Source organism: Peromyscus californicus, unplaced genomic scaffold (genome assembly GCF_007827085.1).
Source record: "Peromyscus californicus insignis strain IS unplaced genomic scaffold, ASM782708v3 Scaffold_7__1_contigs__length_154581171, whole genome shotgun sequence".
Lineage (NCBI taxonomy): Eukaryota > Metazoa > Chordata > Mammalia > Rodentia > Cricetidae > Peromyscus > Peromyscus californicus.
This window is the reverse complement of record NW_026294595.1, coordinates 137,895,726-137,918,185: the sequence shown is the minus strand read 5'-3', so window position 1 is coordinate 137,918,185 and position 22,460 is coordinate 137,895,726. Positions and strand designations below refer to the sequence as shown.

General features: G+C 48.9%; 1 protein-coding gene across 11 annotated transcripts in view; it reads right to left on the bottom strand.

Moving 5' to 3' along the window:
- The window catches only part of Tox2 (TOX high mobility group box family member 2), a 127,951-nt gene that overhangs the window by 32,017 nt on the left and 73,474 nt on the right, over nt 1–22,460 (bottom strand). For all 11 annotated transcript variants that reach the window (XM_052724053.1, XM_052724058.1, XM_052724056.1 and 8 more), the window contains one exon: nt 17,522–17,767. In XM_052724053.1, coding sequence (XP_052580013.1) covers nt 17,522–17,767 — 246 coding nt within the window. The remainder of the gene's footprint in view (nt 1–17,521; nt 17,768–22,460) is intronic.

Here is a 22,460-nt window from a genome sequence, read left to right as displayed (position 1 = left end):
AGCATTTGAAGACTCAGACTCCTGTCACTTTTGTGGTATCCTTAGGGGGACAGGAAAAGACCAGGCCAGGTGTCCAGGTCTTGCTTTTCCCACCATACTGATTTCCTAGTGGCAGGTGAAACACTTAGAAAAGGATTGGAAACATTCTTTTTTTTTTTTTTTTTTTTTTGGTTTTTCGAGACAGGGTTTCTCTGTGTAGCTTTGCGCCTTTCCTGGAATTCGCTTTGGAGACCAGGCTGGCCTCGAACTCACAGAGATCCACCTGCCTCTGCCTCCCGAGTGCTGGGATTAAAGGCGTGCGCCACCACTGCCCGGCGGAAACATTCTTATCCTAGAAACACAATGGACGAGTGTGAAGACTAAGCTTCCTCTGTGCATGCACACAGGCACACCAGCACACACACAAAGCTGCAAGGAGGGACCAAGGCATTTAAATCGATGGGCAGTTAGATTGTGTGTCTGAACGGTGCCACTCAGTATGATGGCACAAAGTCTCCTCTGTCTTAATTTGTAGATATAATGAAATTGCAATCAACTCTCACCTGGGGGATCGCTAGGCGATCCACATGAGCTCATCTCCTACCAGCCTGTCATCAAGAGAGTGTAGAAGCCAGACATGGTCTAGTTCATACCCCAGAATTTACTGAGGGACCAGGCAGAATCCTTCAGTCTGGACCTAGACACCACCTAGAACATCTCATAACCCTATGCGGAAATGGGCTCAGAGAGGTTCAACACTGGCTGGGGTCACAGAGTTGGGTGGCACAAGCTCCTGACACCATCTACTCTAGCCCTTTGGGACTCTCCTGACCCATGGCTCGGGGCTACAACCCCGGGGACAACAGCATCTACAAAATCCATTGAGCTACTTCACGCCTGCCTAAAGTCACATGGTTTGTGTTCATTCAGCACAAGAATAAAGTGTGGCCAGTGGGGAAGTGACCTGCCTCATAGTGTCCCTTAGTGTCAGCAGGCACAGGTTCCCTGAACCCTGGCCTTGGTACCTATTTCTAGCATGCAGACAGAACTAATGACCCCTCCTAGGAGAGGACCTACTGAGGGGTCCAGCATCCCAGATGCAGTCTCCCAGCAGCAATGGACTCTTACTGGCCACCCAACATCCCTTCCCTTCCTGGTTACTGGTTGTGTGGGGTCATCACAGGTCAGTTTTCATCCTTCTTGTCTGCGTCAGCTGCAAGCGTCAGTTACCCCCACACAGGATAGGACAGTTCAGGCAAGAGTCTTACTCCCCACTTCAGGGCCTGGGTCCAAGGATGGCATAGAGGGCACAAAACTTTTGGGGTCAAGGGGATGAAGGTCTCATCGTGTACCCATCACTTCTTGACTGTGTCTTTAGATCAGCTACCCACCATTCTGAATCTCAGGTGCACATCTGAAAAAAGGGGGATCATTTTCTCTCCCTCTAGGCTGACGTGAGGGATTTCCCTATTATAGATCACATAGGCACCAGGATCATCATCTGGCTTACTCCAAAGCACTGATGTAGGCAGCACTACAGTTTCGGGGATGTTTGCACATTCCATCCACCCACCCACCCATCCATCCACCCACCCACCCATCCATCCACCCACCCACCCACCCACCCATCCATTCACCCACCCATCCATCCATCCACCCATCCATCCATCTACCCACCCACCCATCCATCCATCCACCCATCCATCCATCCACCCACCCACCCATCCATCCATCCATCCACCCATCCATCCACCCACCCATCCATCCATCCACCCACCCACCCATCCATTCACCCACCCATCCATCCATTCACCCACCCATCCATCCATCCATCCATCCATCCATCCATCCATCCATCCACCCACCCACCCATCCATCCATCCACCCGTCCGTCCGTCCGTCCGTCCATCCATCCATCCGTCCATCCATCCATCCACCCATCCACCCATCCATCCTCCCACCCACCCATCCATCCATCCACCCATCCATCCATCCGTCCATCCATCCATCCGTCCATCCATCCACTCATCCTACAAACCTTCCTGAGACACCTGCAACACTCCACCCTCCAAACTAGGCAGGCATCAGGGACATTCTTCAGCACCCTGGATTCTCACTGCCACCCATGGAGTGTGCAACAGCAGCTCCATCTTATTTGTTTTAATATAGGTCTCACGTGGCCCAGGATGGTCTTGAATTCACCACGTAGCCATGGATGACCTTGAACTTCTGATATTCCTGTCTCCACCTCCAAAGTGCCACAGTTACAGGTGTGTACCACCATGCCTAGTTTATGTGGTATTAGAGACTGAACCCAAGATTTCAGGGATGTTAGGCCAGCACTCTACCAATGGAGACACACCCCTTGCCCTTATTTTTTTTTTTTTTTAAACAGGGTCTCATGTGGCCCAGGTTTCCACCCTGGATCCTCCCACGTGACACAGTTTCAGACACATCAGTTCCATCTCACTCAAGGTTGGGGGTTTGAAGAAGACATGCCAAAGATCACTCTCCAGGGAAAACAAGGACTGCAAAGCTCTGGGCTTCCAGGGAAGGGCATGGCACTGCCACCACCACAGCCTGGCCACAGCACCTCTGTGGTATGCCTCAGTCTCCAGCAAGAAGAATTTCCTAGAAATGTGTATCCGGAGTCTTCCGGGGAGCACATGTGCCCTCCTAGAGCTTTAATATTTAGATGAGTGGTGCCTGTCTAGCTGTCTTTTATAAAGACCCTCGAAGTTCTGTATGGTCAAAGCCACAGCTGAGAGAGCGAACACAGGAGACAGACTTTTTATTATCCAGCTGGAGGGAGGGAGGGGCGGGGAACAACTCCCATAAATCTCAAGTTTTATGCGCTCCTGACACTCTGCGGAGCCCTCGATGGTTTCTCAGCTATGCCGATGGTACATTAAAACCTCATTTTCCCGAACATGGTACTGAATATGCACTCGGAGGAGAGAGAGCCATTATACACAGTAATATTGGAGCTGCGGCTGACGGATGTCACTGCGGTTTCCCCCGAATTCTCTCAGCTCACACTCTGCTGCTGAGCTTGGCATCTTGCCTGGAAGACTGTTAAACACCTGGCCCCTGCGCACTCCAAGGCCAGGGGGTCACAGCTCCGATTAGCAGCCTGGCAGGGGGTGGAGGGGGTCGGTTCCAGAGTGCGCCTAAGCAACCATAAAACATCACAAACTGTTTGCCGAGTCACAGCAAGAAGGATGGCGATTGGGACTGAACAGAGAGATCGCAACAGGGTCAAGATTTTTCCTCTGGCTTTTGCTGCTGTCTTCTTGTCTGTCCTAAAGTGACCACATCCAGAAAGCCCTCCCCGCCGCTGTGGCAGAAGAGGGTAGGGAGAAAGAGACACCGAGATTAACAAGGAGAGCAGTGGGTAAAAACATGGCTAGAAACCTCCCCACTAGGGCTACACAGAAGGGACAGAGCAGGCCCGAGAAAAATAGGAAGCACACTGATGTAGGAGAAGGTGAGGGGCTGGCTGTGGACAAGACCCATAAAAGGTTGAGATTCTCATGCCAATGCCATTGGAGCTCCTAACCTTTCCTGGCTTCTGGCCCTCTTCCACAATCAGGAATATTCTCTGATTCTGCCACAATCCCTGTGAACCTGGTCCAGAATTTTTGATTTTTGTTTTGTTTTGAGACAGGGTCTCATTATATAGCTCTGACTGTCCTGGAACTTGCTACATAGACTAGATGGGCCTTGAACTCACAGAGACCCACATGCCTCTGCCTCCCCAGTGGCAGGGTTAAAGGTGTGGATCACCACACTTGGAGATATATATATATATATATATATATATATATATATATATATATATATATATAGTTTTATTTTATTATTTGTGTGTATGCATGTATCTTGTAAGTGCATGTCATGTGTGTGGGGTTATGGGTAATGGTGGAGGCAAGGGAGGCAAGCAGAGGAAGTTGGATACCCCTCTCTCCCAGATGGAATTACATGCTAGCCCTTGGGGCACTGCTCATGAACATGTGGTCATGTGTATCCTGGTATTTGGGGCACACAGAGCACACTTTGTTTGACCGTGTGTCTTCTTGTGAACCTTCCCCAAGTGCTAACTTTGTTTACCCCTTACTATGTGCATGACACTCTTATCCTTTCATATTTGATATTTCCTTTAATCTTCCACTCTGAGGAGGAAGTGCTGGGGGTTTTGTTTTGTTGTTTGTTTGTTTTGTTTTGTTTTTGTTTTTGAGACAGGGTTTCTCTGTGTAGTTTTGGTGCCTGTCCTGGAACTCACTCTGCAGACCAGGCTGGCCTCGAACTCACAGAGATCCGCCTAGCTCTGCTTCCTGACTGCTGGGATTAAAGGCGTGCGCCACCACCGCCCGGCTTGTTTTGTTTTCTGAGATGACAAAGCATGAAGATGGAAATGACTGGGTCACACAGCTGTGTGATGTCAAGGTCTGAATTCGAGAAGGCTGACTGCCTGGCCCCGGGTCCCTGCAACCTCTTGGTGAGCGGCTGGAGAGTGAGTGAGTCAAGACTGAGACCTGCTTTATGTGTTTAGCTCTGATAGGAGGCTTTCAGGCTCTTGCACATTCCATGAAGTGTGAAGTCCTCAAAGCTAGAGGTTCCCTGATACTCTGAGATGAGCAGTGGTGTGATAGGCATGGATGGGAGTACAGAGGAATGTGCTGAGAACTCCAGGTTTTTGTGTCCTAGAATAAAGAAGAATTGGGTGGGGGAGGAGCTAGGGGGCTGGAGAGATACCTCCATTGTTAAGAACACCTGCTGCTCTCCCAAGTAATCCCTGTTTGAAGGCCAGCTATGGTGGTTCTATTCCTGAGGATGGTTGGGTGGCTGGTCCTCGCTAGCTCTTGCCTGGCATGGAGGTTGTGAGGGTAAAGTGAGCCAGCCGCAGCGAGGGCCAATTGGATACCAGCTGAAGTCAGGGATTGCTGTTTGTGCCCCGTCCTCAGACCTGGAGCATCCCACAGTGTCTTTACACCTTTCACAGCTTGAGTACAACTCTAAGTACTGACAAGCCAGTCCATCCAGTTTAAAGGGTACCAAAGCACTGGGCTTGGAGTCTCAAGCCTGGCCTTAGGTTCTGGCTCTGTACTTTTTTTAGCTAGGCAACATCAGGCATTTAATTCTCCTTTCCCATTCACCCAGTGCTAGCCAGACCCCAATGGCTAGCTGGCCCCTTCCAGTTGTTGGAGAAGGCGCAACACAGGCTTCGGTTGTCCCATGTAGCCTAGAAACAGACCGTGGATCTTTCCGTGCGTGAGTTCAGCCTGCTCCCACCTTTATGAGGACGCCTGATACACTGCCAATGTTGTTGTGTGGACTGCGAGCTTTAAAATTACTGGAGTGGAGCAATGATGCCTGCTCCCATGTCTGACAACCTAAGTTTGACATCTGAGATCCACATGGTGGGCAATAACAGCCAGCTCCTGTGAGTTATGCTCTGACTACCACCTGCATGCCATGGCATATGTGCATGACCCTCACTCCCACTAAATAAATAGAATACAAATTTAAAAAAAGATTGCATCAAAATATTACTTGTCCCGACTTCTGAGCTTTTTGGCACTCCTTTATATTGCATGATTGATATACACTTTCCCACTCACAGACCACAGGGAAGCCTTCTGAGCAGAAGGAACTGTGCATAATGGTTCTCAGTTAGAAATGATCTTTGTCCCTCAAGGGGCATTTGGCAATGTGAAGAAACAATGTGTGTGTGTGTGTGTGTGTGTGTGTGTGTGTGCGCGCGCGCGCACGCGTGTGCGCGCGCTTGCGTCTGTCTGTCTGTCTGTCTATGGGTGTGTGCATGTCTCAACAGATATGCATTCATTGATATACAAACATGTATGAATGGAGGTTGGAGGATAATCTCATGAAGCATTCTTCAAGTGCCCCCCACCTCTGATTTTTGAGACAGGGTCTCCCCCTAACCTGAAGCTCACCAAGCAGACTAGAGTGCCCTAGGGACCTGCCTGTCTCTGCTGCCCCAGCACTGGGATTGCAAGTGCATGCCACCACACCGGACTTTTCAAAATGTGGGTTCTCAGGATCAAACTCACATTCTCACACTTGTGAGGCAAGTGCTTTGCCGTTTTTCTGACTGAGCTATCTCCCTGGTCCTGGAGAGACTGCCCGCTTTCACTTTTGAGGAGGAGGGAGGTACTGGATGCTGTGAATAGGGAGTGGCAGCCAGGGCAGCTGAAGGCATCAGGCAGTACACAGGACAGCCCTCCACAGTGGAGAAATGTCTTGCCCAACATGTCAGCAGGATCAAGGTTGAGAAATCCTACACTTAGGACATGTATGAGGACCTCATGGCACACATTCTTACTTTACATGGCCCTCAACCTTTCTAAGTCTCCCTTTCTACAACAGACAAATGCTAGGGGGAGGCAATGGGCCCAAACTTCACACAGCAGGTGTTCAATAAATGACTGGCCCCCAATCTTGCCCTCATTTAACACACCCCCAAACTTCAGAGAAAACCTATCTTAGAAGAGACAGCGTCCCGGGATTCCAAAGAAAACTTCGACACAGAAATGAACATGCTTTATTCTGCTCCGACCTTCCTTCTCGGGGGAAAATAATCCATGAATCTTATCTCTCAACAAATGTGATCCATTCGTGGAGAACCCGGCTGCGTGCTGGCTTATCACTGCCCTGAGTCCTAACAGGGAGTGAATTTTTATGACCGAGTTGTAAACCTTTGCAGAAACCATTTTTAAACTAAAAAAAGAAACGCTGACAGATTCTTAACTACTCTAGTTGCTAAATTAAGCATGAGGGATGGGATGGTGGAGGATGCAAAAGAAAACAGGAGTACTCAGAAAGAGTTAGTGGGGGGGGGTGTAAAATGATGTTCATTAAAAATAGAAACACACACTCACACACACTCACACACCAATCTTTTGTGTTCAACTTCACACTCGTACATCATAATGTTCCAGTAAAAGGGCATTTCCCCTGAGATAATAAAAGAATTGAATTTTTCCTTATCGGTCATCTATTTTTCTAGCCCAAGCTATTACTCCCGCTCTAGGGTTGCTAGGCAACAAGAAATATTAATAGCAGCTTTTATTAGCTTAGCTTTTGCAGCGGAGTACCAGAATGAGAAAATGGGAGACATAAATGTGTTACATAAATCTTTCAACCTCTCAGAGCTGGTGTTAGTCTCTGTTTTCATAATGATTTATTGAAGTGATGGTTCATTTATGAGCAAAAGGAGTCCGGGATAAGAAGACGGAGCAGTCCCCTGCAGGAGTGTTTGAAAATAAATAATTATAGCAGGGGAGTAAAAGCTGTTTAAAGCCATTTTTTCCCTGAGTTTTATAAAATATAAAAAGACACATTTCTTTGGCTTACAGCTTCTGAAAAATGGAGGAAAGAGTCGCACCCAGACTCCAGTGCATACCAAGAAAACCCAGGGCCTCTGAGCACTCCTGTTTCTGTCCTTCCAGGGTCCGTTTTGGAAATTTGTCTTTCTCCAACTCTTGCCCTACAGGAGACAAAAACATGACTACCTCTGTTTTACCTGTGGTGGGTGCCCCCCTGGTCACGGAGCTAATACAGGCTGTTTCTTGGGCCCTTGTTCTTTTAACTAGAAGTAGAGCTGTCACTGATGTTGGTTTTAAATGCCACAGCCCAAATGACATCATGACATCCTGCCATAATAGATGTGCTCGCTCCCACAACCCATCTCCAGCCTCAGGGCTTCCCACTAGCTTTTCCAACCACCCATCTTGCAGACTTGCATTAGTAAACAGACTGGAAACATGCCACAGCAAAACCTACACCCAGTAGGTCAGGCTGGCTGAACTAAACAGCAGACAGGGTCTATTCAAACCCAGTCAATGAGTAGAATGCTTTACTAAGCACAGTAGCTTACACTGGTTGGACCTACTGTGTGCCATTTAGATTCCCTTCAATTACAGACTTTCTTCCTACAGGGCAAGTGCCTGACCTCCATAGTACAAATGAAGAAACTGAGGCACAGGACTTTGAACCCCTTGCTCTGGGTCACACAGTGCTGGAAACAAGTGTGGGAGCTGGGTTTTGAACAGAGGTCAGCCTGACCACAGGGCCTATGACTGTGACTTTTGGAAGGTGCTGAAGGTCAAGAAAACAAAACAAACAAGCACACACGGTCCAGAGAAGCCACACAGTAAGTGTGCTACTTTCGTTCCTGCTGCTGGGGTAAAAATATCCCAGCAAAAAGCACCTCTGGGCTGGGGCCGGCAAGATGGCTCAGTGGCTACAGGAGCTTGCGGCCAAGCTTTATGACCTGAATTTGATTCCCAGGTTCCACACGGTGGAAGAAAAGGGAACTGATTCTCTCAGGTTGTCCTCTGAGGGACAGATAGACAGACAGACAGACAGACAGACAGACACACACACACACACACACACACACACACACACACACACACATACACACCAAACTTGGAAGAAAGAAAGAAAGATAGATAGATAGATAGATAGATAGATAGATAGATAGATAGATATGTAGATAATTTGTCTTAGAGTTTCTACTGCTGTGATAAAACTTCATGACCAAACCAAATTGGTGAGGAAAGGGTTTGTTTCATCTTACAGCTTATAGTCTGTCATCTAGAAAAGTCAGGGGCAGGAACTCAAGGCAGGAACTTGGAGGCAGGAACTGAAGCAGAGGCCATGGAGGGGTGCTGCTTGCTGGCTTGCTCCTTATAGCTCACTAACCTGCTTTTTTATAATGTCCAGGACCATCTGCTTAGGGATGGCACCACCCACAGTGGGCTGGGCCCTCCTACCTCAAACATTAGTCAAAAAAAAAAAAAAAAGACGCACTGGCTTCCCCACGGGCCAATCAGGTAGTGCCTTCTTTCTCAGAAGAAGGTTCCCTCTTCCCAAATGACTCAATCTTGCATCAAGGTAACAAAAAACTAACCAGGACAATGCTTTAAAAAAAGTAAGTTAGGGAAGAAAGGAGCTTATTTGGCTTATTACTCTGGGCTACAGTCTATCATTTTGGGGAAGTTAAGGCAGGGCCTCAAGCAGCTACTCCAAACTAAATCCACAGCCAAAACCAGGGAGAAATGAATGCACACATGCTGCCTGCTTGCTCACCAGGGGATAGTGCCACCCACAATGGGTTGGGTCTTCTTACATCAATTAACAATTAAATAATTAGTTTATTAATTAAAGACAACCCCTATAGCCATGCACAGTCCAGTCTGATTGAGACAGTTTTCCAATCGAAACTCTTCCAGGTTGGGCCAAGTTAACAGTTAAAGCTAATCATCATATCAGGTTACAGAAATGGCCCCCATCCTGTCTCTTGAGTCCTTTCCTTCTGCATGACTCTGCCATTTCTCCCTCCGTGAGGTGGGTTTGGCGCTCTACAGCTTGGCTCGCTGGGTTGGACTTTGGCCAAAGGATTAGCAACCAATAAGAAGTTTGGAAATTTACATCCTCGGGCCCAGCCTTCCTCTAGGCTCCTGGTGATGAGAGACTCATAGCTAAGATACCTCAACTGGTTCCAGCAGACACGAGCCAGATGCTGAGATAGACTCTCCTAGTCACTGGGCCCAGGCGATGGCCAGCCGACCCCAGAAATCACAAGAGGTAGTTCAGCTGACTCAAGAATCGTGAGAGATAATGAAAATGAATTGTTTTATGCTATTAAGGGTTGTAGTGATTTGTTACAAGGCAAAGCTAACTATAACAATCACAAGACAAAAACATTCACACATTAAGAATAATAAAAACAATTGGTTGGCCTTGTGGTGGTGGTGGTGGGGGTTGTGTACTGCCCAGGTCATTAAGAAGTCTGGTGGACAAAGGTTTGACTTGGAGGTCTTTGGTCTTTGTACCTCAGACTTTGGAAATTTCTTGTGTCTCAATCCATGCTTGTCAAACAGGGTAGACTGAGCCTGGGGGGATTGGGGAGCAATGAGCAGGAAGGAACATTGGAAGGGAACAGCATGGAGCAATAAGTGCAGAAGAATGTTAGGAGGTCTATTAAAGACCTGTAGAGGTAATTCACAGGGCGGACTCTCCACTCCCAGGCTCTGGGCCCAACCCAAGGCTGTGTGTTCTCCCACGAGAACTCTCTCTAAAGCAAGCTGGTCAAGTGCAAGCAGACTGCAGTTCTGCCTTTAACAACTACCCCAGGATACCAGACTGCAAAGGCCCTTCACTTGGGTTGCGAGTCCCCAGGTCTGTCCCCTAGCCCGTGTGGGCTAGGAGAACAACCCTTCTTGTATAATATTAGAGGAACCAGCCTCGATATTATACATCCCAGGGGCTCAGGAGAGAGAACTACTAACAGCGAGGACTATTTTCGGAAAAATGAATCTCAGCACCCCAAGCTCTTAGTCCATTCACTTTAATTCAGCACATCGTCTCTTGCTTTACAGTTATATATCCTGCCAAAATCACAATCCTCCCCTCCACCCAGGACACCCAGCTTGAATTTCCTCAGGCAGTGATTGTCCGCCATCAGGATCAAATGGAGGGGTGATAAGAATCACAAAGAGGGGCAATAGTTGTTAATTACCATTTGCAACCCAAAGGGGAAGTGACTAATGAATTAACTAAAGGCTAGATTCGGGTAATATCTAAGAAGAGGGATCTTATGTGCACAACTATAATCTTAAATGTGTTTGGTAAAAGATGTTAAGAATCTGTAAGTTGCTAGGTCAATGGGAGAAAATAAAACTGCCTTCTTTTTCCTGTGGTTCCTATCTGTCCAAGCTGTCTGCCATTTTTCTTCAGGGTGGGGGAAAGTGTGCTCAGTCTCTAGGCAATCTGTGTACAGGTAAATGCCTCTGGTGATAGTTAAAGGGAGATCTGGAACTGGAGGTAAGATTTGGAAAAGGAGGAAGTTAAGCTGAATTGGCACATCCGCCAGGCCTTCTCAAACAGGTAGCCTGGATGCTTAAGTCTGTTCTTAGTACAGAGGTATCTCTGATAAGGTACTTTCCTCCATCTGGGGATGGACCTGGCCGGATGCTGCCAATAATGATAATTACAGGGAGGCTTGAACTGGGAGTTCTAGCTGAGCATAGCTGTTAGCGCAGAAGGTTATCTAAATATTCCTAGAAGTGGTTAGTTAAGGAGTTAGAGGTCTAAAGTTAGTAAGGCTGTAAGAAGGAAGGGTCTGAGCTAAATTGTATAAAGCTATTACCTAATGTCTACCTGACCTAGGTGGTGTCCTCTTGTGGAATTTACCTTAAGTCAGGAGACTTGTATGTGGGCTGCTATCATTGCTAGTCCTTGAAATTTGGGGGCCCACCTGGGCAGTGTCTCCTTGTGGAATTTAAGTCAGGAGACTCGCCTGTGGGCTGTTATCGCTGTTAGTCCTCGGAAGTTGGGCGCCCACCTGGGCGGTGTCTCCTTGTGGAATTTAAGTCAGGAGACTCGCCTGTGGGCTGTTATCACTGTTAGTCCTCGGAAGTTGGGTGCCCACCTGGGCGGTGTTTCCTGTAGCCCTTGAAGGTGGCTAAGGGAGATATCTGATTCCAGAGAAAGCCTTTCCTGAGGCTGTTCTCCAAATACCTGGAATGTGTATGTCCAGAGAGTGATCAGTTCACACTGTCAGCCCTTCTTAGGGAAAAGTCAGTTGGGAAAACTATGAAGGCACACATGATTTTCATAACAGAAGACAGCTGATATATAACAAGCCAAGTAACACCAAAAACTCCTTGGGATTTGGCTTCCTTTGGAGGAATTCCCTGATCCCTCCAGGTAGTGACTTTGCCATAACCAGCTGAGTTCTTATGATATATTCCTGCGGCCCGCAGCAAACCCTACTCTGTGAGCACTTTGGAATAGGGACTAGAGCACAAAGTGTCTAAAACTCAGCACTGGGGACTTTGAGCTTAGTGTTTGTAGGTCCCCAGCGAGCTGTCATATGCAGTGGTGGCACTGGGGAGTCTACCCACCTCCAATCACATCCTCGCAATTTTGCTATTTCACCAAAGCTGGGATCCTAACCCAGTTCACTGATAGGAAAACTGAGGCTGAGGAAGGATGGGCTTGCCTAAAGTCCCAAGAAATCCAACGAGACTCAAAGTGGGGGCTGGAAAGATGGTTCAGGGGGCAAAGTGCTTGCTGCACAAGGATGAAGATCTGAATTTGGATTCCCAACACCCGCATAAAAAGCTGGGGGTCTCTGTGCCTGTAATCTCAGGGTTAGAAGGCAGGGATGAGAGGATGCTGGGTACTCTGACCAGATCATCAGCCAATCAGGTTCAGGAGAGACCTTGTCTCAACATACAAGGTGGAGGGGCTGGAGAGATGGCCCAGCAGTTAAGAGCACTGGCTGCCCTTCCACAGGACCTTGGTTTGATTCTCAGCCCTACATGGCAACTCACAACCATCTCTAACTCTAGTCCCAGGGGTCTGACATCCTTTTCTGGCCTCTGAGAGCACTGCACAAATGTGTGTGCAGACATATATGCAAACAAACATTCATACACACAGACAAACAAACAAGTAATTTAAAGTCTAGATGGAGAGTGATTGAAAAAAGACGCCAAACATCAACCTTCGGCCTCCGTACAACCAAGCACACACACACAGAGACCTCAAAGACGGAAGGAGAATGTTTGAGTGACCTATGTCCTGCTCTTGCATTGAGGACTGGGATGGGACCATACCATTCCAGTGACCAAAGCGCTCAGAATCCCAGGTTCCTGACCACCAGAAGCCATTATGATTCTGCTTCCACCTGCCCAAGTCTTCCCTCTCCCCCTTGGGGAATCTCGGGTTCCCTGAAGGTAGGGTTTCCCTTGTGGTAGAAGATCAAGCATCACCCCTTCCTGGCATGCTCCTCCCTTCCAGTACTCAGCGACTCTAAACTCTGTTTCCCAGAGGGTTCCAGAAGTGATCTTGGCCTCCACAAGCAGCTCAATAAATTCCACTCTCCAAGTTTCTTTGAGCATTTTAGAGGCTGATTTATAAATACAATATCTCTCTCAAAATGAAACAATCAACATAGGATAAAATTATTGAGTTATGAAAATAGAGGTCAGATGGAGGTGCAGTGCTTTAAATTAAACCGACAAAATATATCTTTCATACCAAATTGACTCTTTTTGTCTTGGAAATGAATGTTTAATCAGTTAAGACACGGACGTTGTGGAGAAAGCCGTGAGTGTATTTAATTCTGTAAGGGGGTCTGGTTCCAGTATCGGATGTAATCCTCACCGGCAGCATCAGGAGAGGAGCAGTCTAAGAGAGACTTAGAAATCAAGCAGGGGACCAGAAGGGATTGGTGGCCTCTGGGGTCAGAGCTATGGGGGCCTTGGCATTGACGGAATGGTCGCCAAAGATCAAAGCTCACCTACTCCTGCAGAGATGGCATCTCGGTGGCATCTGGGTCTGTGGGGACAACACCTGGCATCCAGGCATCCTCTGTGCTCCCTGAGCCTGGCTGTGCAATCCTTCACCCCCTGGTCTAACTAGGAGGTAAATGGAGGGACTTGGTAGGGTGTGAGTTCTGGGGGTTCGGCTTGAGAACTAGGTGGCATTTTCACTCACAAAAAATAGCATACACATCTGCCTCCTGCTCATATCTATTGTCACTTCTCACAGGAGAGATAAGGCAGTTTTCAAGAATCATCTGCTATCCGGTGCTATGCCAAGTCTCCACCAACACTGGCCAAGCCCCAGTCAGTATAGCTAGTGAAGCCCTTGGGCAGATGAGATCACTGAGGCACTGGTGTCTTTGGACTCTGTAGAAATTGTGTTTATTTTTATCATATTCCCACCCCACAAAGACCAATGCCCCCAGATATGAAGCTATTGCCTCCTCTATCCCAGTCAGAGGTCTCTTCCAGGCACACAGACCCCTCACCCTCTAGCTGTATATCTACAGCATTTTTTAAGAAGTAGGCTGCATCTGTCGGCTTTACGGCACTGTCACAACGTCCCCGAGTCTGCTCACACAGTTAACCGAGGATTATTTTGCCTCAATTGAGGGCACACATGTCTTTGGGCCTTTGTTGAGGGTAGCACAGCATGCTGGGAACGTAAGAGTGAAGGGCCACATCTGGAGCCAGAGAGAAAAGAGACCGGGATACTATGACCCCTTTGTCCCTAAGGGCCTTTCACTAGGCTCCACCTCTTAAAGGCCCACAGCACCTCACAATGTCACCACTCTGGGGTTTGAGTTTTTCATGTCAGCTTTGGGGGACATTATGACATCTGAACGATATCACAGACTCTTGATCTTCTCTCTGTTTGCATCTGGAGAAATCAGGAGTCTCAGAGATCACAAAGCCTGTAGCAATGACTGGCACCTAGAAGGTGTCCAAGCTGAAGGTAAGCCTGGCAGGGCAGGGGGGGGAAATGCCACACTCCACTACAGGTATCAAGTCACGGGCCGGCGAGAGGGCTCAGAGGGTAAAGGCACTTGCTGCTAAGTCTGACAACTCGAGTTTGATCCCTGGGACCCACATGGAGGAAGGAGAGTCCTCTGGCCTTCACAGGTGTGCCGTGACACATGCATGCACACACATCACACACTTTAAAAAAAAGATACTAAGCCATAATCCTTGGAAACTGTAAATGTAACAGGAGGAAGTGGTCTTTACAGACACAATTCAAGCTCAGGACCACAACATTGGGAGATTATTCTAGATTAGCCTTAAAGTCCATCACAAATGTCCCTATGATAAGGGCAGGGGGCTACCGCTAATAAAAAAGAAGCCAGAGACCAGAGAGAGACACAGCCATAAGCCATGGAAGCATCTAGAACAGTGGTTCTCAACCTGTGGGTCATGACCCCAGTCGCATATCAGATACTTAAATTACAATTCACAACAGTAGCAAAATTACAGTCATGAAGTAGCAATGAAATAATTTTATGGCTGGGGGGTCACCACAACATGAGGAACTGTATTAAAGGGTTGCAGCATTAAGAAGGTTGAGAACCACCACTCTAGAAGCTAGAAGAGGTAAGGATGGACACCCCAGAGCATCCTGGGGAAGCATGGCTTCCCAGAACCTTGATTTCAACGTGAGGTACTGATTTTGGACCTTTGGGATTGTGAATGGATGGATCTCTACCTCTTTTGAGCCACAGGTTTGTGGCCATTTGCTGGAGCAGCCACGGAAAGGAAGCCTCCAGCCCCTCCACATCACCTCCCTGCCCCTCTCAGTTGAGAGGAACTTGGTGTGAGAAAGCGTTTACAAATCCCTCTGCATGCTGCTTGACACCCAGCAGGTGTTTCCACAATCCCTGCTTCACACACACAGCAAGCACTGCACACCCACACACACTTTCTCCTTGCTGTTCCCATGAATTCCAAAGCTCCATCGTCAAGGCCCCTGGACTCCTAATCATCCAGCACATCGTTCTTAATCTGGCTTTCCCATTTGGTGGGGGCCTCTGCACTGGGTAACAAGGGGTCAGGCTTATCTTTCATTAAGTAAGGAGGGAACATAAAACTGAATGAGCTCCTGCAATTCTAGACTAATGGAGAGCTAAAACTGTGAATTTGAGAAGCATCCTAGATACGCACCAGTTGTAAAGGAATCTGCAAAGGACTGGTTTGCATAGAGCTCGTGTAAGCCACTGTTTATTTCCCAGGGGAGCGAGGGGTGGTCTGTGATCAGCTGACAGCAGCCCTTGTAATGATCAGAGCTGTTGTGATCAGGAAGCTTGGGAAGGGCACTGGGAGACTGGTGACAGTATGTATGTGTGAAGGCCAGGAGACAACCACAGGTACCGCCCACTTTGGTTTTTTGACAGGGTCTCTCACGAGCCTGGAACTTTCCTCGTAGGCTGGGCTGTCCACCTGTCTTAGACTCCCCAAGGCAGCCACCTGGCTCTGCCTTGCCGTATGTTATGGGAAATCCCCAGCAAAGGCACCCAGTGTACTGAGGATTTGTTAGGAAATGAGCTGAGAATATGGCATGGTCAGAACAGACCTGCCAAGGTGGGATTGAGGTCATGTGACTGTGAAGTCTGAACCGGTCAACCACTTGGAAGAGGAAACAGGTCTACTGCCTTGTTGAGGGGGGTACCTGGAGAGCGGAACATACATTTCCACTGACTTATTAGTTAATTATTTATAATGTCTCACTATGCAGTTCAGTCTGGCCTTGAACCTCACGATCTTCTTGCCTCTGCTTATATCGGGCTACAAACTGAACTGCGGTTTCTGAGCAGCTGTTGTGGTAGCAAATGCTACCCAGCCCAAACCATGTGACTCTGACAGGGAAGTCAGTTTTGCACCCTGTCCTTCAGCCTCAGGAGTGCTTGTGACCCAGTCAGACACCCTGGGGGCGGGGCTACTTCATCTTGGATTCATGGTTGGTCCAGCCAGGCAGTGCTCTGCCATGGTTTTCCTCGGAAGACTTAATCAGTCACTCTGCCACAAGTGTGTTAGCTGCCAGTAGCCATAGGCCTGCTATGTGGAAATGGGGGGTGGGGTGGGGCCACAACGACACCCACCAGCGCAGCTCCTGTGAAGAAGCACCCTGAAGCCTTTGTCTATCCACGGCTACATCAGTCTTTATTGCTTATGTCACCATTACCCTAAACATGACTGTAAGAGTTATAACTCTAATATTAACTGTGAAGCGATGGGAGGAAAGAGAAACGTGAAGCAAAGTTGTTTAAGAATGGTGCTGGAAGTCCCCTAAAGTGCCTATTCTACAGACTTCCTGTAGGACTTGATAGTTCAGACAAGCCGTCATGTTGAAAACACAGAACCCCGCTCAGCGTGGGATTCAGGACCTCACGCTGTGGGCTCCCCTGAGCTCTTTCATCTCCACTGGCTGCAAGTTCTCACTCTCCAGCCCCATAGCAAAAGGAATCCCTTGCTGACTCCACCAGCTCACTAGCCCCTCGACCCTTCCCTTTGCTGTCTGTATCCTGAAGCATCCTTCCCTGCCTCTGTCTGCCTGCTGTGGTTCACCTACCCTTGGTAACCCTCCTCCCTGGCTCGTTATATGAAACACCCACAGCAGGCAAACAGACCAAGGCAGAAGGTAACCTGTGGTAAGTGGGTGTGGTGGTACACACCTGCAATCCCAGGACTCAGGAAACAGAGCCAGTGGGCCAGCCTGGGATACGTAGTGAGTTGCCAGCTAGCTAGGACTATAGAGAGTCTCAAAACAAAACAAAGCAAAATAAGGGAACGTAAGGGAGTGGTGCCTAAAGGTGACTACTGACACTACTAACAAGACTGAAGCCTCTTCCAGTGAGGGGGATGAAAACATTTTCAAATGGATTGTACAGTTACCCACTCAGTGTGTGTGACTTGATGGCATGTATATATCTCAATAAATCTGCTACAAATAAAACTGAGGTTACACTATCAACAACCAATAAAAATCAGTCCCAAGTTGCCACAAACAGAGCTGCAGAAATAACATTTTCCTCCATGCCACCCCCATACTCTGCAGAGTCCCCCCAAATCAACCAGCGGAACTCAGATCATGCACAGGATCAGGGCTCCTCAGTTCAGCCCTGCCACTTGCTCCCCTCAAGCCCTCCTTGCTGGAGCCATGAGGCCCACGTGGGAGATGGACTCACCGTCGGCAGCTGGCCAGACAGCAGGTGGCTATCCTGGGCCAGCATGTTGGACACCATGATGGCTGGGAGATCCATAGCTTGGTATGAGTAGGCAGGGAGCAGACCGTTGGGCGCAAGGCCGTGACAGAGCGAGTGGTAGCCGGCTTCGTGGTCCCCCAGGTGCAGGAGGGATGGCTCAGGGAGGTTGGGAGGCGTTATAGGAGGAATCTCATAGTCTTCATTGCTCTCGCTCTGGCTGTTGTAGGTCTGAAAACATCAGAGGGGCAGGGGGCGGGGTCAGTGTCTCAAAACCACAGAACATATTCCATAGCATCAGTAACAGCAGCAATGAGAACAATGTCCTTGCCGAAGAGATGACCCCAGTACAAGGCAGAAGGCTTAGTGATCTCCTGACTCAGACTCCTGCTCCACTGCTCCATGAATCTTCCACTGAGAGTCTGCAAACAAGAGCCTGCACTCCTAGGGAGAGGGTTCCCCTGAACCTGCTCCTGATTGCCCAGCAGATCCAGCCCATGGCCACCTGAGAACCACCCTCCCTCAGCCACCCACTTTACAGCGATCCAAAGGAGAATGGTCATGTAAGTTAGCAGAGGAGCTGGGGACTGGAGCTTCAGGCAGTAAGAGTCTCCTAGGCATCTCCAGCCCTCTCTTGGTCCTTATCTTAGTGAGGGGTACATATGTTGGTGCAGACTAGCAGTTAGTGGCCCCCTCTAGGTCAGTCTCATGGGGTCATTTTCACACCCTAATGAACAGGCCCCAAGACAAGGCTAGTAGACACAGTGAGCACTAAATTTAGCTTTCTCCTTGTCGTAACTGTCACAGGTTTTACCGTAGATCATGATGAGCACATACTTTGGGCCCTGACTTTGTGACATAGGTTCTGGATATGCTTCAGCAGGTGGAGGGACTCCCATTTGTCAGCGTGAGTAAATTTTTAAAAATTGTGCATGGGTTTTAAATTGTTAATTTATTTATTTGAATGTGTGTGTGTGTGTGTGTGTGTGTGTGTGTGTGTGTGTGTGTGTGTGTACCATGGTGCACATGTGGAGGTCAGAAGACAACTTTGTTGGGGTCTTTCCACTGTGTGGGTTCTGGATATCAGTTTCAGGTCAGACTTGGTGGCAAATGCCTTTAACCCCTGAGCCATCTTGGTGGCCTCGGATTTTTTATTTTAATTTTATCAAATTATTTCCCCCCTAATCTGCTAAAGGGCTCAGCTGCCCTTCTCATTTTCATCTAGTTAATATCATAACAAATTTGTCTTTTTTTTTATTTCACGTCCTTCCTCCATCCTTTCCTTTTTTTTTTTTTTTTTTTTTTTTTAAATCAAAAAATGGTTTTACTCTGTAGCCCATGCTGGCCTTGAACTCCACTGAGTGCTGGGGTCATAGGCATGTTGAACATCCTGCATCCCTAGAACAAACCCTGCTTGGCCCTGATCTGTCACTCATTTTTGCAGTGTTGGACTTGGTTGGTTAGGACCTTCGAATCAGGTTCACGTGCGGAATTAGCTTCAATCTTCCTGTCTGCTACTGCCCATGCCTGGTGTCGTTATCAGCCTGGGGAGTCAGTCTTCCCTCTTCATTCTCTGGATATTAGACCCAACAGATGACAGCTATGTGAACTGGAAGACAGAGCTGAAGAAACTATCCATGATCCACCAGAGACAGACAAAAAGAAGTCACGGACACAAAGGGAGATGTCTTGTGGATTCTGTTTTAATGGGCCAGAGGAAAACCAGAAGAAGTGATAGTTGAGGATATTCCAGAAGCAGTGAAGGAGACCAAAGGAATTTGTGGGTAGTAGAAAACCTTCATTAACGTGTATGTGCAGAGAAGGAAAGAAAGGCCTGAGCCACAGGGGCATGTGGGACTGAAGAGGCAGCTCAGAGGCAGAGTACTTGCTTAGCACTTGGGAGGTCCTGGGCTCTATCCCCAGAGGAAGGAAGGACATGGTTTGTTATTTTATATTGCTCTGTGAATCCAGCATACAGATTCATCAGCTAGCCATCCCCTGAAGTCTAGTGCTGTGCTGCTCTCATGGACTGATGATGAAGCCATGAGTTTAGGGAGGTCTGGGTAGAGCTATGACAGAGCAGGGACACATGACCTGTTCCTCATGTTCCTCAGACACCATATAGGAAACTTACGATTCCCTGGAAGAGTGAAAATTGCCTTTTACAGCCAGAGATTCCAACATCGTCTCTTGCTCACTGGCTCCCTCTGTAGGGCTATTGTGGAGTTACCACACAGATGGACAAACTAGTCTGGAAGAGGTGGCCACACCTACCTGCTGGCTTCCCTTGGCTTTCTTCTCCAGTTAGAGTTTGTCCTGGTTAGCCCTGGGTCTCCTCTCCTTCTCCCTTACACTCTCTTCCAGATGGCCTCAAGAACCAGGTGTGCAGAGTCCTCTAGATGTCACATTCACCCTTCATTTCTGGTTGCCGAGCACCACAGCTGGACATCCCAACACCCACTCAACATTCCCTTCCTCTACCTTGCACGTGTTCTGACTGCACTAGATGATGCCACTCTCCATCCACAAACCTGACACTCCCTTTCACTCACCCCTCAACTCCAACAAAACTACTCCAAAATACCTTCAAACTCTACAGAGTCCACTACCACCTCTCACCCCACCAGTGGACAATGATGACAACTTCCTCCTGGTCCCCTACAGCCCTCTCTTGTCCCTCTACTCCCTCCTGTAACCAGAATGATCCCTAAAGAGAATCATCCCACCCCTTCCCAACGCCCTGTGGTGGGGCGACAGAACTCAACGGATTGTGCATCCCGGGCTTTCTAGCCCAGGTTCAGAGGTCTCCAGCAACACCTCACACCAACCAGGAGCCTGCCTGGCATCATTGGACACTATTATGATCTCTTTGTGATGAGGAAGCGTGGTCCAGCCCAGGGCCATGACAGTCTAAGTGGGACAAGGAGACCCTCATTCAGGCCTGGGGAGGTTTGTCCCAGGCTCCAAGAAGAAAACACTGGCCCACTTGGCGGCACCTTGTGGTGACAGGCAGACAGACACTACTATGGTGGGCAAGTCTATGGAGTGATAAGGGAGAGAGAGAGACAAAATGGTTCCTGTCCTGTGGACAGAGGCATTTCTGAAGAGGTGAAAGAGATGTGAGGAGCGGGCTGAGGTGGGTGGCTTCACTGCCACCCAGGGCTATGGTGACATCTGGGCCTGGGCTTCTGCTGGGGCCCATGGCTGGGTTAAGGCTCTGATGCAGCTGCGATCTCTGTTGATGTCCACGCTGCTGATACCACCAAAGGCAGAGAGGATAGGGCTGTACAGAGTTGGCCCCGCCCCTCACTGACTAACACTAGGGAGAACTGGTCCTCACCGGCTGCACTCAGGGGAGAGGATCCTATGCCTCTCCTGGGCTGCACAATAGAGCTGACCCTGTTCACATGAGCATGGGCAAACTGGCCCTGAGGGCATGGGAATGGGAGAGCAGGTTATAATCCCTCTCGCATGCCATGGGGTGGCATAGGTGAGGGAAAGATTCCCTCCTCCCCTCACTCCTCACCACCTTCAGCAGGTGGAGGGCCTGGCCCAACCCCTCACCATCTGCAGCACTTGGGAGAACAGGCCCTGCACCTCCCCTGGGCAGCACAATAGAGCCAACCCTGTTGGTGGAGGTGTGGGTGAATCAGCCCCAAAGTTGTGGCCATGGGAGAGCTATCCCCATTACTCATCTGCCTTGTGGCAGCTTGGGCAAGGGAGAGATGCCCTCCCCCCATCCCACCTATTAACACCTGAGGCAGATGAGATAGCTGGCCCTGAGGTCATGAGAGCAGGAGAGCTGTCCCTGCTGCCCACCAGCTGTAACACTCAGGAGAGCAGGCCCTGTACCTCACCTGGGCAGCAAGGTAGAGCTGACCTTGTTGGTGGAGGTGTGGGTGAGCCAGCCCCAAAACTGTGACCATGGGAGAGCTTTCCCCATTACTCATCAGTCTTGTGGCATGGGTGGGGGAGAGATGCCCCCCATCAATGCCTGAGGCAGGTGGGAAAGATGTCCTTGGTCCCCCTCAGCTGCAGCGCTTGGGAGAGTGGCCCCTACACTTCACCTGGGCAGCACAGTAGAGCTGCCCCTGAAGGTGTAGATGTAGGTGAACCAACCCTGAGGATGTGAAAGCAGGAGAACTGTCCCTGCCCCTTGCTCATCACTGCAAGGGGTGAACTAGCCGGGGCAATGCTGGACAGCGCACCCTAGTGGCCAAGGCAAGGGAGAGCTGGTGAGCTGATCAACCCTGCAACTAACTACCCAGAAAACCAGGGTTTTCTGTTGGCCCACCCCAGCATCTGCCCCATCCTAGATCTGCTGGAGCATAGGAGAGGGGGCAGTCCTGTGGACCCAGGGCTACATCTGCCTCATCTAAGATCTGCTGGAGCATGGGGCAGGGGGCAGTCCTGTGGACCCAGGCTACAGGATCTCCAAGACACAGGGCCCAGTGGGATGCCCAGGAGGAGTCCAGTGAGGGCCCAGTGCCGATAATGCAGCAGAGACCAGGGGCCTCGAACCAGACCAATGATTCTTTCCAATAAACGCCTGCATGCAAAAGTGCATGGATAAAGGGGTTTACTGTGTCACACGAGATTTTCCCTTTCTTCCTTCCTTCCTTCCTTCCTTCCTTCCTTCCTTCCTTCCTTCCTTTCTTCCTTTCTTTCTTTCTTCCCCCCCCTTTTTCTCTTAAATTTTATTTTATTTTGGGGTGGGGTGGGAGATGGGTGGGATCGGGAGGCATGATGTGAAAGACACAAAGAATAAATAAAAGAGAGAGAGAAAGTCACCCCACTGAGCCACTCACACTGCAGATGTTCTGACAGCTGCCCTGTCTATCACTACTGCTAACATTTTACTGCCCAAAACCACGGTTCAGTTATGACATTTTCACAGAGATGTATCATTGCACATTTCTTTTTT